At 40.7% G+C, this 15,860-nt stretch overlaps 1 protein-coding gene across 2 annotated transcripts in view; it reads right to left on the bottom strand.

The window, feature by feature from the left end:
• Positions 1-15,860, bottom strand: part of LOC145285995 (origin recognition complex subunit 3-like) — a 171,774-nt gene that overhangs the window by 144,247 nt on the left and 11,667 nt on the right. For both annotated transcript variants that reach the window (XM_080134586.1, XM_080134587.1), the window contains exon 2: positions 266-308. In XM_080134586.1, coding sequence (XP_079990712.1) covers positions 266-308 — 43 coding nt within the window. The remainder of the gene's footprint in view (positions 1-265; positions 309-15,860) is intronic.

The raw sequence follows: 15,860 nt of genomic DNA, 5'->3' as shown, positions 1-15,860 counted from the left end.
ATAAAAATATTACTATTTTAATAGACCCCCTTTAAATCTGAGCTGATCCAAATGGATGGTTGGTGGATATTATTAGTTCATGGAGATTTAAAATGTTTTTGTTTTTTTTTACAAAATATGATAAATATTTTTGCATTGCCAAAAAATGTTCAAACAAATAAAAGATTTAATCAAAAAAATCAATGATTATTTTATCACTAAGACACCATTACTAAAATCTTTCAAAATGTCATTTTTATGTTTATCTGTTTTAACCCTTACTCACCTGACTTGACACGTTTAACTTTTCCTTTAAAAGCAAAACAACCCTGTAATAATAATAAAAAAATAAGTCATTAAATAATTTTCTAATTTATAAAAGTTGAAAATGTAACAAAATAAGTAGAAACAATAAAATTACTTTTCAGACTTCTAATAAGTATTTCTGAAAAATTTAAAAGAAAATCAAATTATAGAGGAGAGTGCTTAGTAAGCGGAGAGAAATACAATAATTATTAAAAATTATTACACTTTTAACAAGGGGAAGCAAATGTATACATTATTGTATTTGTATTAATGTCTGTTTTACGGGCTGGCATGTATTGGAAAGCCACCAGAAATTGACTTTCAAACTAACTCGATCTCTGGTAAATCTTTATTGGCTTAACAGTCTAAAGCCGAGCAGACTTACTTCTAACAAGAAGAGCGTGTAACCATTGCAGTCAACACGACTTTACATTTATTCCTCTTTATTTTAAAACAGTATTCTCATATTTTTCCAACTAACCCTAAACCTACTACCATAATTGTTCTACATCTCTCATGCATTTGTTCAATGTGACCAAAATCAATGAAGACTTATGTTGTCCATATTTAATCTTACTCTAACGTCATCAAAACTATGTCTGTAAGACTTACATCACACATCCATCATCCATTCATCAAAACTTATAAAAGAAGAAACATGTTTTATTGAACATTTACCTAATGATATTTTTATGGAAGAAAACATTAAATTCCAGCAAGTTGTAACTTGCTGGAATTTAATGTTTTCTTCCATAAAAATATAATAGAATATAAGTACATCAAAATGGCCATGGAAGAAGTGTCCAACACACCACTCATTCTCACAGTGGAAGTACACAATCTTAATGGAACACTCACTATTAATGTACCACCCCCGCCTACTGACAGATTGTGGTAAGTAAAGAACTTTACAAAAAAACGTCTTCAAGACCATTTCATCAAGTTTTGCATTTCTCTTAGACATTTTAACAAATAATTTGCATAAAAAATGAGAAGAATAATGCTGATAAGAAGAAAATTAAACTTCATCCTTCAACTAACAAAATTCGGAATTACAATTCATAATAGTTAAAAAGTTTTCATCCACAAAAATACAAAAAATAAAATTGGATCATTTGGATTATTCTGATATTGGTATTTGTCGATGTGACCTCTGACCATTTTGATGTTTTTGAATTTGGGAATCATTGTCAAATTTGAAAATCAATACACAATTTCAAACTGAACTCTTTATTCAATCCACAGTAGTAAATTGTTCTTATTCCATCAGCCATGTATGTATATAAGTATTAATTTATGTTATATCACCTATTACATATTCGTGATTATTACCTGATACTGATGCAAAAATTTGCAAATCTTTTAGATTTTTTAATAACATGTTTTGAACTGCGCTCATCCTCAGTTCCGTCTCTGCTAGGATATTCTAATCACTTTGTTGTCTCAATAGAGATAAAAACAAAGTACAACAAAATCCCAAGCGAACAGTTTCTAAACATTCATATCGAACTATCCCGACACTCTATGTTAAAATGAATATGTCCACTATAACATTGAACTTAATGGATTAGTTAACCATCGGCATAGACAGCTACATACTCTCCTCAAAAAATTCCAACAGAAACTGAACAGCTAGCCATAGTACACCTTAAATGTGCTGCCACCACTGCACACTGACACCACTACTTCAATCGCTTTAAATGTAATGTTTTGAAAGTTTGCCTTCAGAACTGCCAGCAATTGCTGTAAGAGAATTATAGAAAACGCGAGTCATATGTTCAGTTCATCAAGTCCAAAGAGGCTTGGTTACCAAGAGTTTTGGCAAATAGCAAACAGGGTCTTGAACAGATGTGTTCTCTATCCCAACCATCATCAACAGGTTTTAGATGATTTCATCAGCATCTGACAAAGTCAAACTCTTTGCCAAAAGTTTTGCTTGATTAGGAGAATCAGGACACAAATCGTCCAATCCATAATTATTGAGTAACAAACATGGATTAACCAGTTTGTAAAAAAATGATTAGGGGGTAAAATGTCAAAAACCCCTTTGTAAGCGATTGATCATTAATCACTTTTTCTATATCAGAAAGGAAAGTAGCTGACTTTCTTTCTACCTATTAATTTTTTCAAATATTGTTTGATTGTTTTTAGCATCCTCTCCAAATGGAATGGAAGTTGACCCAAATTTTTCTTTGAATTCGTCCAAAACGAAGATTTTCGATGATATGATGCCGACGACTAAGAAGGTCTTTGCATTGCCCGCATAAAACATGTGTAGGAACACCAAAGAGATTGGTAAATTTAATAAACGCGAATATCACCATATGACCAGTAAAGTCAACACCCACTTGTTGAAATGAGTGAACAAAATTTGCCAGATAAGTGGGCAGTTGAGAACCTGAGGGGGCTTTATATGGCATCGAATTAATTTTTTTACAAATAATGCAATTGCATACAATTTTCTTCACCGATTCCCTTTGATAATATGATGCCTACGACTAAGAAGTTCCCTTGGGGAATCCAAAAACCAGATAACTTCAACTTAGAATAAGTTAAATTGTTTCCCAGATGCAACAGTTTAAATGTGCCTCTTTAATTACCAATCTGATCAAATGATGTTTTCCTAAAAGTGTAGGAAATTTAACTTAAAAGGGGTGGATGTTAGAATTCTGTATACGACCTTTAGTTCGCAACATGTCATCCTTATCGATTGGATTGGACATTTTCTGGGTGCTTGGATCACTGGGTTATGATCAGACTTTAGGACTATATGATAATTACTTTTGAAGTGTCCTATGCAGTCAAACAGATTTGGGTAAGAATTTTTTAATTTGATGATGGAGTTAATTGGCTCCTGGTTTTCTTGGATTGTGCAGCAAAGGCTTATTAGTTCCAAGTGTCTGAGTGAGAGTAGTCCTGTTTTTGTAGGACTCTCTGTTGTAACTACAAAGAATTTGTGTTCCATTTACCTTTGTGTGCATATTGTATGCAAATTGAACCATGCTGCATTATACTTGAGCCATTTTATGCAGTTAGTATGGTGTGCTTCTTTTTTTATCATACCTGGGATTGGTTGTCCTAGGTTATCTTTTCTGGGAACATCCTACGAAAGGTTCGCAGGGGAAGCGTATTTCCTTCTGCACCTTTTGTCCACTTTGACTTTTAATGGCTGCCTGCTCCATTAAAAAAAAGAATTTGTGTTCCATTTATCTTTGTGTGCAAATTGAACCATGTATGCAAATTGAACCATGCTGCATTATACTTGAACCATTTTATGCAGTTAGTATGGTGTGCCATTATTTTCAGACAGCTTGATCTGATATCACTAATCGACTCATCGGTAGAGAGCATGTCCTCATTGCAGACGTGATAGTTTTTGTAAGTTAATATGAACATTCACAGAATAATTAAAATTTTTTTTTAGCATTATTGCAAAATAGGGACCGACCTTAATTGCATCGAGTTCTTTTACATTCTCTACTCTGGACTGATGAAATTAAAAAAAAAGATTTTCTGTTCAATCATCTTTTTGCTGCTGATTGCATCAAAACTTAACTGTCCAAATTTTCTGAACACGTTATTGGGTTCTGATTTCGATGAGCAGATATGGTCGTTTCGTTTTTTTAATATTTTTTATGCAGTTGTTTATGATTCTGCGTTGTTTATGATTCTGCGTTGTTTATGATTCTGCGTTGTTTATGATTCTGCGTTGTTTATGATTCTGTGTTGTTTATGATTCTGTGTCATTCGGGCTTGAGTGAATCTTCTTGTGCCTTATTTTTGTTGATGCACATTTTTGCCTAATGGTTCTTTTTTCCACAAGCTGAACAAGCTGAACATGTGGTGCCCCAGGAATTTTTCTTTTTTCCACATTGTTTACACTGACTTTGATTGTGCCTATTTCACAACGATCACTTCCTTGAATCTCAGTCATTTGTCTCATGTAGTTTAGTGACGCGTTGTGCATTCACCCATTATTTACAGCTTCTTGAAATGTCAGCTCCAGGCCTTTAGATAGCAGCAGTTTCTGTAATTCCGAGTGTCTTGTGCCAGTAATCATTTACTCTATGAGATGTTCTTCGGTTTCCTGGTTGTCTCTGGACCTGCATTATTTTTGCTTGTAATCCGCACGTCGCAACGAAATCATTGATGTTTTCTGTATATTTTGTTTGCATTCACAAAGTGCAATACGGAAAGAACTGAGGGTTCCATTCGTTCCTCAAATTTCTGCCAAATAATCTCTGGATCTGTTTGGTCGAGATTGTTTTCGAACATCCAGACATTGTATCTTCTAAGCCTTTCCTCGCCAGATAACAATAGTATGTGGTCTACCTGCTTTTGACTAAGATATTTTTTACAGAGAAATATAGTGAACAGCGCCGTTTGAAAAATCTGAACACACCGACCAGATATTCCGATGTTTTGCAGGCATTTGTAAGCATTATTTCTTTTTTTTTTTTTTTTATAAAAAATATCGGACAATGATATGAATGAATTAAAATTACTTTACGCTTTGTTCGCTATGATGATTTCTTGTGTACACTTTTTTTTTTTCTTTTTTAATATAGCACTTGCTATTATGATGTACGTTTAGGAAAAAAATGAAGACTGACGACATGGATACATTAATTTTTTGTCTTTGCATTTGTGGTGGATTATTTTTTTTTTTAATCCTGTTTGCTGTCACTATGCAATGGTATTATATTATTTTTGGATGATCCAGATATACATAGAGACATAAGTCGGAATAGGTTTTAAATACAGCCATGCGTATAACTTTTCTAATGATGGAAAATGTGGGGGGACGGAAGTGCCTATATATTTATCTTTTTATTAGAGAGGGAGCATCTAAGGAGAATAACTCATTATGACACAGATGGGCAAATTACAATGTTGGGTCTTTATGCTTTCTTTAAAAGCATGTGCATTGAAAACAGTGATTGCTCTGAAATGTCTCTGCCAAAGATTTGTTCCAGCCATATATAACGGATGCTACATTTTTGATACTATGACGGTGACCCATGAGTCACTAAATACTGGAGGGGGGGGGGCAATAGATAAGGAAGTGTCATCAAATGTACAATGAAATAGGAAGTAGCAAACAATGAATCTGTAAGTATTTTTAGATCAAACCTTTTAGATTTGACAATGACAATAGAAACCCACAGAACAGATAAAACAGGGAAGGGCAGTTTCCGGTAGCCGAGGTGGGGTGACTTCAGATACCGACGTAGAGAAGAGAGTTAGTTGACATCAAGCTGCCAGTTGCAACGGATGGGAGCTGATAGCGACACATATGGACAGTCTTTAGAGGTGAGTGCGAAACAGAGACGAATTGTGACTGACAGATGAACATAACATCAAAAGAACGGGGAGAAACACTCACAAGTTCAACTGTCAAATATATGTTAAACATTGGTGTTTGTGTTTTTCCTTTCTTGTTCCATGACTTATTTTACTTCCACTTTGTGACTCGCATGCTTTCCATCGGCAGCCACCAGTGTGAAACAAAAGATGATGACACAGCCAATGAGAACGATGAAGTTAGTAAACCAGGGCACACAACTTGGGGTCGGCGGCAGGGAAGGCCACGTGCTGTCATACATTACTCTTTTTTTAGACAAAAAGTCGATATAAGAAGAAATAAAATATTGTAAGTTGATAGCAGTCTGAAAGAAAAGTGACATCATCAATTTTGAGTTACGTGGTTGCCTGGGAATGATCAATTGTGTGAATTGTGTTATTTCAAAAGAAATGAGCCACACGTGTTTGCAAGGTGCATAATGAACGTTCAAATCTATTTAGAGTATACTGTAGACAAAGGCAGAATGTCATAGGTGATAATTCTTGTCATTCCTTGGTCTGCTGTGATGTACTTGTTAGAAGCTTCCTTATGCATGCGTGAAAATGGATCGGAATTGCTTAAGAATCCAATGTGCCTGTAATAAGCTTGTTCTGGAGGTGTTGAGCGTGATTAGCCAGCGGAGGGGGGGATCTTGTTATTAATTTCTGCATGTGCAAAAATATGGCAGTATCTCCGTTGTAGACATTACCACTGGCAATGATGTACGTAAAATCCTATTGGTTGGCGAGTTGTCCAACATGCTGGCTACAAGAACGTTGGAGGTCTGGTTTTTTGGTGCTAATTGACTATCGTCAGAGTTTGTGTTGTTTAATTTTCGATTTTTGAGTGATTATTCACAAAAATTGGTAATTTTATTGAGACCAGTGTTGTTAGTTCGTAAGGAACGTCCATGGATATGCGTGTCGTTGATTTACTGATGTGTTAGATGATTGGAAAAGAAAGTTTTGTTCTTTTTTCTTTTCTTCATTGCGAAATCAAAGCATAGTGTTGCATTCATCTAAAAACAATGTATTGTATGTACTGATTATGGAATAAAGTTTTCATACAAAAAAAAAAAAAAATCACTTAATTTGATCAGGTGTTTTTTTTTATTACAGAGGAAAACCAAATTTTAATGAGCTCAATCGTGTCGCAGCCATCTTGCTTATTTCCCGAATGAGGAGAAAGTGTCTTTAAACAAAAATAATTAACAAAAGACAAAATGAAAAAGGGATTAAAAAGGACAGAGAAACTTTAAAAAAAGTGAAAAAAAAAAAAAAATTATCTAGGTAATATTTCTGTCCATGTTTCAAAATAACCTTGTTAAAATTTTGACAAACTTTAAGCGGTGATTGAAGTTATCTCCTCTGGCACCTCTCCTCCTCATCCACGAAAAAAACAAGATGGGTGCGACACAATCTTATTAAAGTTTGATTTTCCTCTCCACCATCTTTGTATGCAGCATGTCATCTTGTTGGACAACAAGTTTCGGGGCCACTGCTGTTTCAACTTTGTCCTAATCTGGAGGTTTGAAATTACTTGGTTTCAGCACTTGGCAGATGGAATATGTAATCAGGGTTTTTTTTCCTGTCTGTTTCGATTTACTCAAAACCGCACACACCTCGTCTTCTCATGTATCGTTCTCTTCTTCCTCTTCTACTTCTTGCTCTTTTTCTTCATTTTTCTTCTCAGTCGTCAGAAGCGTCGTCTTTGTCTTGACTACGTTTTTCCTTCTCCCTTCTTGCTCACAGTGACCTGTTTTTATGCTAAGCTGAACTCTCGTGTGTGCGAGAGAACACGAGATTTTGCGTGATTACTTGGCGATATTAACCGGCCGCCGCCATCTTGCCATTTTTCTTTGGACGTGCCCGCTTTGCAGAGTGCACACCTCGAGCGTTTGTCAGGTAAGCCCGTCTGTTCGCAATTTATTACACACTCCCCCCTGATCTCATCATCACAGAAAGAGCAGGGAGGCGGTGGCCTTTTTCTTCGAGTGCTTCTTCGGAGAGGGGGATTCGGGGCTTCATCATCGTCTGCGCTGTCTTCCGTGACACGAAGGTCGGCGAACCTAAAGCTGAGCATCGCAGTATCACTGTCCGGGTCTTCATCATCAGCAGGAGGGTCAGTACTTTGAAAGCTACCACTCTCAGTGTCGCTGTGCGTTAAAGCCGTCATGAAGCGTCGTCTTTGTCTTGACTACGTTTTTCCTTCTCCCTTCTTGCTCACAGTGACCCGTTTTTATGCTAAGCTGAACTCTCGTGTGTGCGAGAGAACACGAGATTTTGTGTGATTACTTGGCAATATTAACCGGCCGCCGCCATCTTGCCATTTTTCTTTGGACGTGCCCGCTTTGTAGAGTGCACACCTCGAGCGTTTGTCAGGTAAGCCTGTCTGTTCGCAATTTATTACACAGAATAGAAATCATTCTATGTTAATTTTATAGTGAGAGATTCTTGCTTGTTGTTCTGTCAAAGAAAAGTATAGTGTATTGACAATGAATTTATACAATAACTTGGTACGATGCAATAATATGGTCTGGTATTATCATTCAATATGGTAGCTTACATTTGTTGCTGTCACGATGAAGTTTAAAGTAGAGGTAGCCCCACTGTACAGGTCTTTCAGTAAGGTGATGTATGTAGAGTCAACTCTTTGGTTCTCAAGCGCAGTGAACAGTGGATTAAACTCTACAGAGTTGAAAGCCTTTTCATAATCCACAAAGGCAAAGCACAGTGGGATCTTGTATTCATTGGCTTTCTCTTGCAGTTGACTGACAGCCTGGATATGCTCGATGGTAGAGTAACCTGCTCTGAAACCTGCTTGTTCTCGCGGTTGATGTCTAGTATTCCTAGCATACGTCTTAGCAAAACTTGTATGTGACTAGCAGAAGGCTGATTGGCCGATATTTCTTAATATGTTTTTTTTTGTATTTTACTTCAGTAAGTTTTAAGATATCAAGGGGCTCCTTCCTGGAGCTAACACTTGATTCCGTTATGATTTAAATTTATATCCTAGGGCTCTTTTAAGAATAAATAAGGTTCCCTTTATGGCTGCTATCTGTATTTCATTACAGCTTGGTCTTCCAGGGATTGCTTCTAAGTATTTATGAAGATTCTTTTTTATTAAGCCAGTTGCTCCTATCACAACCTGTATAATGTTTATTTCTTTCAGAGACCATGTCGTTTTTAGGTCATTTTTTAGGTCCTGATATTTTATATCTTTTCCCGTTCAGCTCTGTTAAGGCCGAAATCATTTGGGACTGTGACATCGACAATGAGTGCAGTTCTTTCAGGCTTGTTCCATATTACAATATCTGGTTTGATGGCCTTGTCTTTTATGTATCTGCCTGCCTGTATGTCTTTGTCATAGAACACGGTCACTTTTCTGTTTGATGTTATTGGTGGTGGTTCATGTTCCCAAATGTTCGGCGATCTGTCAAGTTGCATCTTTCCACAGATCTTCCAATGGAGGTACTTGCATACTTTGTTGTGACGAGCAGTATAATGGTCATCTGCCAATAAGATTGGGCTTGCGCTTTCAATCGCTGAGTGGCCTACACTGGCCATTTGTTTGTAGGCCAGCCATTTTTTAAAATCCATTTGTAAGTAAGCCCTGATCTTACCCGGCTACAATAAGTCTTTCCTCATCAAATGGGAGTCTCCCACTCTTTAGCCATTGGAGTGAAGCATCTTTGTCTATATACTGCTGGTTCAGCTCCTCTAGGAACTTCCCTGCTTGCTTATTTTGTTTCCATCCTTCGTTTCTTGTCTCTATCTCTATTTCGGTGTATTTTTTCCTTTTTATTCTTGCAATCTGTGTCGATGGTTTATCGTGTACATTGGCAGTGTTCTCCTGTATGACTTCTCCAAAGTTTTCAGCAAGCTTTGTGATTGAGGTTTGTTGTGAAAGATGATTATGATGGTCTTTCACCATTTCCATTGTCACGTCCGTTGAAGTTTTAATATATTGGCCCATGCTTACTATAATGGCTCGATATGCATGGTTGAATTCAGTGAGGTCTAAGCCCCCTTCCTTTCTGGTAGGTATATCCTGTCCATGCATTGGTTTCGGTATGTTACCTTATGTAGGAATAGTTGTTTCCTGGTCTTGGTATCGAGCCTGTTTATGTTATATTGAGGCCAATCTATAATACCGAAACCGTACGTGATCACAGGTATTGCAAGCTGGTTTATAGCCATAATTTTGTTTTTAGGGGTTAGTTCAGATTTGAGGATCTTTTTCAGACGTACTGTATATTCTTGTTCTGCTCTACATCTCATTTTTTCATGGTCCACATTAATGTTTTCCTCAATGCCGAGGTATTTGTATGTGGAATCCTCTTTCAAATCTTCAGTGAGGCTGTCCTTGATCTGAAGATGTTCAGATGTTGTTTTTTCCCCTTTTTTATTGTGCATTTAGCAAATTTGTCAAATCCAAACTCCATGCAGATATCCTCTGAGAAAGTTTTCACAATTTCTATCAGGGAGACAAGGTGTTTTTCTGTCTCTGCATAGAGTTTTAGATCGTCCATGAAAAGTAAATGATTCACTCTTTTACTTTCATCTTTTTTTCTGCCTCTACTGAGATTGTACCCAGCATCACATTTTTTTAGAAGCTTGCTGAGTGGATCGATTGCAAGGCAAAATAGTAGTGGTGATAGGCTATCACCTTGAAATATGCCTCGCTGGATGCTAATATTTGAAGACTATATTGTCCCTTCCATGTGGTGTAGGGAAATAGATGTTTGCCACATTGTCATTTGTTTTGTAATAAAAGATCTTATGTTCTCATGGACATTATACAGCTCCAGACACCGCATTATCCAGGAATGAGACACACTGTCAAATGCCTTTTTGTAGTCAATCCAGGCCATTGACAGGTTTCTTTGTCGCTTCCTACAGTCTTCCAGGATTGTTTTGTTCAAAAGAAGTTGATCTTTTGTCCCAAGCTTATTTTTCGTGCACCCTTTCTGCTCCTTCTCAAGGTATTCACCATCAGTCAAATGCTGATAAATTGCATCGGCAATTATTCCAGTAAGCCATTTGTATGTGGTTGAAAGGCAGCAGATAGGCCGGTATTTATTTGGCAAATGTGTTTCCTGGCTCTTGAGTATAAGAGTTGTTTTGCCAATAGTGAGCCATTCTGGTGGTTCTTCTTTGCCACCAATAATTCGGTTGAATGCTAGGGCATAGTGTTCGTGTAGTGCCGTCAGCTTTTTTAGCTAGAAATTTGGAATGTTATCGATTGCTGGGCTTTTGAAGTTGCTGTAGTGGATTATCTTTTTATTTATGGCTGTTTTGGTGATTTCCAACGCTGCCATTTTTCCTTGCCCTTGACTGCTCCTTTTACTGTGCCTATCCACTCCCTCTCCTGATGTTGTTTTGGGTCCTCATACAATGGCCTTCAGAATTTATCGATCTGTTTTTGTGTTGGTGGTGATGTTACTTTGATATTATCTCTCATGAGATTTCGGTACACTATCCTTGGGTTTCTGTCAAATAAACTGTTTATGGACCTGGACTCAATTTTTTGTTGCTTATTTTTTATTTGTGCAGCTAAGCCCTTCACTTTTGCCTGATTTTCTGCTATATGGGCTCTTAGCTGGTTCGTGGTTTGAAGGGAGTATCAAGATTTTAAAGTTCTCACCTTTTTCTTTAAGTTTTGTCCGGGATTTTCGGTCCGCAGGAAAGAAGATATCTGGGGTATATCTTTTCTAAGACCATTTATCCTATTTTGGAGTTTGGTTTTCCAGACTGGCTCATTTGGTTTAGGTCTCCTGTTTGCTCCTTTTTTCCTTTCTGATGTTTGGGGAAGGAGTTTTGTTTGGATAAACCATGCAGCCCCATATGTTGCATGGTTAATTTCTGTTAACTAAGCATCTGTTGGTACTAACTTAGAGAGGGCATCGTTCACTTTTACAGCAAGATTTTTGAAGGCCTTGGTCATCTTTATTTGGACCAGTCTGGGTCGGTCTTGTAGTTGTAGATGCCTAGTTCTTTCAATTTGATTGGCCAGTAAGTTCTCTAGCTCAATCTGCTCTGCATCTATCAGTAGATTTTGAATATTATTTTGGCTCTGTCGTCTCAGAATCTGGTGGTCTTGTTTCTTTGACGGGCCATTCATTGATGAGGAGATTTTGGTGGGTGCTCCTTCTTTCGGTGGAGATCTCTCCATTGTGTCACGTGCCTGTGCCGCAGGGTTTGTTGCTGGGCTATATATATATATTGGTTGTCTGGTTAGGTTCCTGCATGGGGACGGGGTTGTCGATTGGGCACTCCCCGTTTATAGCTAGAGTGCAGCGTTTTAATCCTGCAATCTCATCCTGCGAGAATGTTCCACTCATCAAGAAGTTGGATTTCTGGGAAGTCAGTCTTCCTTTTGAGATGTTATTTTTGTATGGGCAATGGTGGTAGAAATTCTTTGCCATTCTGCACATCGTTCTTTCAGCCCTGTATATTTGGCTTTGGCATACTCCATTGTCCATATAAGGATCCACTTTTCTTCCCGACTCCACTGCTTTTGGTGGTATTTTCCCTGGTCTTTTTGGGAGTGGAAGTCAATCTCAGCCATTTTTATGGCTCTCTCCTTTATCTCATTAATTTCATGTGGAGGTATATATTTATCAATTTGTGAGACTATAGAGAGTAATTTTTTGGTTGTAGTGGCCTCCAGTTTTTCTCTTGGTAGATCCGTTTTTTTTATTTTTTATTTAGCCCTCGAATATTTTGTCCTTGCACCTACCCCATTTTTAAAAAGATTTTTTTCTTTCCCGCAATCGACCAATTCACTGTTTTACAATTGCGTTTTCTTGTGGTCATTGTTTCGTTTTTCCAGAGTCCAGGATCAGAATTTGTCTGGTCTGGTGGATTCTCCAGCATAGTGTTGCTACCTGTAATAGTATCACTGGGAAAAGTCGCACTGTTATTTTCCACGTATGGCCCAGTGCATAGCCATGACAAGGGGACCTTTTTATCCTGGGCGCCCTCCTACCAGTGTTTACTTTTTAGAATTTTCTTGTTCATATATGTTTTTTTGGGAACATTTGGTAAGGGTTTATTTGTGAAAGAAGCATCCATGTCCCCTTGCAGGGACACTTTGAGATACACTAATAAATCCCTTTACAGAGAGACCGCAGATACAGGAGGTCTGCATCAAGTAGGCTTTCCCATTCTCCCCTGTAGGCTTTCCCATTCTCCCCTGTAGGCTTTCCCATTCTCCCCTGTAGGCTTTCCCATTCTCCCCAGTAGGCTTTCCCATTCTCCCCAGTAGGCTTTCCCATTCTCCCCTGTAGGCTTTCCCATTCTCCCCAGTAGGCTTTCCCATTCTCCCCAGTAGGCTTTCCCATTCTCCCCTGTAGGCTTTCCCATTCTCCCCAGTAGGCTTTCCCATTCTCCCCTGTAGGCTTTCCCATTCTCCCCTGTAGGCTTTCCCATTCTCCCCAGTAGGCTTTCCCATTCTCCCCTGTAGGCCTTCCCATTCTCCCCAGTAGGCTTTCCCATTCTCCCCTGTAGGCTTTCCCATTCTCCCCAGTAGGCTTTCCCATTCTCCCCTGTAGGCTTTCCCATTCTCCCCAGTAGGCTTTCCCATTCTCCCCAGTAGGCTTTCCCATTCTCCCCTGTAGGCTTTCCCATTCTCCCCAGTAGGCTTTCCCATTCTCCCCTGTAGGCTTTCCCATTCTCCCCTGTAGGCTTTCCCATTCTCCCCAGTAGGCTTTCCCATTCTCCCCTGTAGGCTTTCCCATTCTCCCCAGTAGGCTTTCCCATTCTCCCCAGTAGGCTTTCCCATTCTCCCCAGTAGGCTTTCCCATTCTCCCCTGTAGGCTTTCCCATTCTCCCCAGTAGGCTTTCCCATTCTCCCCTGTAGGCTTTCCCTTTCTCCCCTGTAGGCTTTCCCATTCTCCCCAGTAGGCTTTCCCATTCTCCCCAGTAGGCTTTCCCATTCTCCCCTGTAGGCTTTCCCATTCTCCCCAGTAGGCTTTCCCATTCTCCCCTGTAGGCTTTCCCATTCTCCCCAGTAGGCTTTCCCATTCTCCCCAGTAGGCTTTCCCATTCTCCCCTGTAGGCTTTCCCATTCTCCCCTGTAGGCTTTCCCATTCTCCCCAGTAGGCTTTCCCATTCTCCCCTGTAGGCTTTTCCATTCTCCCCAGTAGGCTTTCCCATTCTCCCCAGTAGGCTTTCCCATTCTCCCCAGTAGGCTTTCCCATTCTCCCCAGTAGGCTTTCCCATTCTCCCCAGTAGGCTTTCCCATTCTCCCCAGTAGGCTTTCCCATTCTCCCCTGTAGGGTTTCCCATTCTCCCCTGTAGGCTTTCCCATTCTCCCCTGTAGGCTTTCCCATTCTCCCCAGTAGGCTTTCCCATTCTCCCCTGTAGGCTTTCCCATTCTCCCCTGTAGGCTTTCCCATTCTCCCCTGTAGGCTTTCCCATTCTCCCCAGTAGGCTTTCCCATTCTCCCCTGTAGGCTTTCCCATTCTCCCCAGTAGGCTTTCCCATTCTCCCCTGCAGGCTTTCCCATTCTCCCCAGTAGGCTTTCCCATTCTCCCCAGTAGGCTTTCCCATTCTCCCCTGTAGGCTTTCCCATTCTCCCCTGTAGGCTTTCCCATTCTCCCCAGTAGGCTTTCCCATTCTCCCCTGTAGGCTTTCCCATTCTCCCCAGTAGGCTTTCCCATTCTCCCCTGTAGGCTTTCCCATTCTCCCCTGTAGGCTTTCCCATTCTCCCCTGTAGGCTTTCCCATTCTCCCCTGTAGGCTTTCCCATTCTCCCCAGTAGGCTTTCCCATTCTCCCCTGTAGGCTTTCCCATTCTCCCCTGTAGGCTTTCCCATTCTCCCCTGTAGGCTTTCCCATTCTCCCCTGTAGGCTTTCCCATTCTCCCCAGTAGGCTTTCCCATTCTCCCCTGTAGGCTTTCCCATTCTCCCCTGTAGGCTTTCCCATTCTCCCCTGTAGGCTTTCCCATTCTCCCCTGTAGGCTTTCCCATTCTCCCCAGTAGGCTTTCCCATTCTCCCCTGTAGGCTTTCCCATTCTCCCCTGTAGGCTTTCCCATTCTCCCCTGTAGGCTTTCCCATTCTCCCCAGTAGGCTTTCCCATTCTCCCCTGTAGGCTTTCCCATTCTCCCCTGTAGGCTTTCCCATTCTCCCCTGTAGGCTTTCCCATTCTCCCCTGTAGGCTTTCCCATTCTCCCCTGTAGGCTTTCCCATTCTCCCCAGTAGGCTTTCCCATTCTCCCCTGTAGGCTTTCCCATTCTCCCCTGTAGGCTTTCCCATTCTCCCCTGTAGGCTTTCCCATTCTCCCCAGTAGGCTTTCCCATTCTCCCCAGTAGGCTTTCCCATTCTCCCCTGTAGGCTTTCCCATTCTCCCCAGTAGGCTTTCCCATTCTCCCCAGTAGGCTTTCCCATTCTCCCCTGTAGGCTTTCCCATTCTCCCCAGTAGGCTTTCCCATTCTCCCCTGTAGGCTTTCCCATTCTCCCCTGTAGGCTTTCCCATTCTCCCCTGTAGGCTTTCCCATTCTCCCCAGTAGGCTTTCCCATTCTCCCCAGTAGGCTTTCCCATTCTCCCCTGTAGGCTTTCCCATTCTCCCCAGTAGGCTTTCCCATTCTCCCCAGTAGGCTTTCCCATTCTCCCCTGTAGGCTTTCCCATTCTCCCCAGTAGGCTTTCCCATTCTCCCCAGTAGGCTTTCCCATTCTCCCCTGTAGGCTTTCCCATTCTCCCCAGTAGGCTTTCCCATTCTCCCCAGTAGGCTTTCCCATTCTCCCCTGTAGGCTTTCCCATTCTCCCCAGTAGGCTTTCCCATTCTCCCCTTTAGGCTTTCCCATTCTCCCCTGTAGGCTTTCCCATTCTCCCCTGTAGGCTTTCCCATTCTCCCCAGTAGGCTTTCCCATTCTCCCCAGTAGGCTTTCCCATTCTCCCCTGTAGGCTTTCCCATTCTCCCCAGTAGGCTTTCCCATTCTCCCCAGTAGGCTTTCCCATTCTCCCCTGTAGGCTTTCCCATTCTCCCCAGTAGGCTTTCCCATTCTCCCCTGTAGGCTTTCCCATTCTCCCCAGTAGGCTTTCCCATTCTCCCCTGTAGGCTTTCCCATTCTCCCCTGTAGGCTTTCCCATTCTCCCCAGTAGGCTTTCCCATTCTCCCCAGTAGGCTTTCCCATTCTCCCCTGTAGGCTTTCCCATTCTCCCCAGTAGGCTTTCCCATTCTCCCCAGTAGGCTTTCCCATTCTCCCCTGTAGGCTTTCCCATTCTC

Source organism: Euprymna scolopes, chromosome 10, assembly GCF_053919585.1.
Source record: "Euprymna scolopes isolate OS-2025 chromosome 10, ASM5391958v1, whole genome shotgun sequence".
In the NCBI taxonomy this organism is placed as follows: domain Eukaryota; kingdom Metazoa; phylum Mollusca; class Cephalopoda; order Sepiida; family Sepiolidae; genus Euprymna; species Euprymna scolopes.
This window is presented reverse-complemented; position numbering and strand designations above follow the sequence as displayed.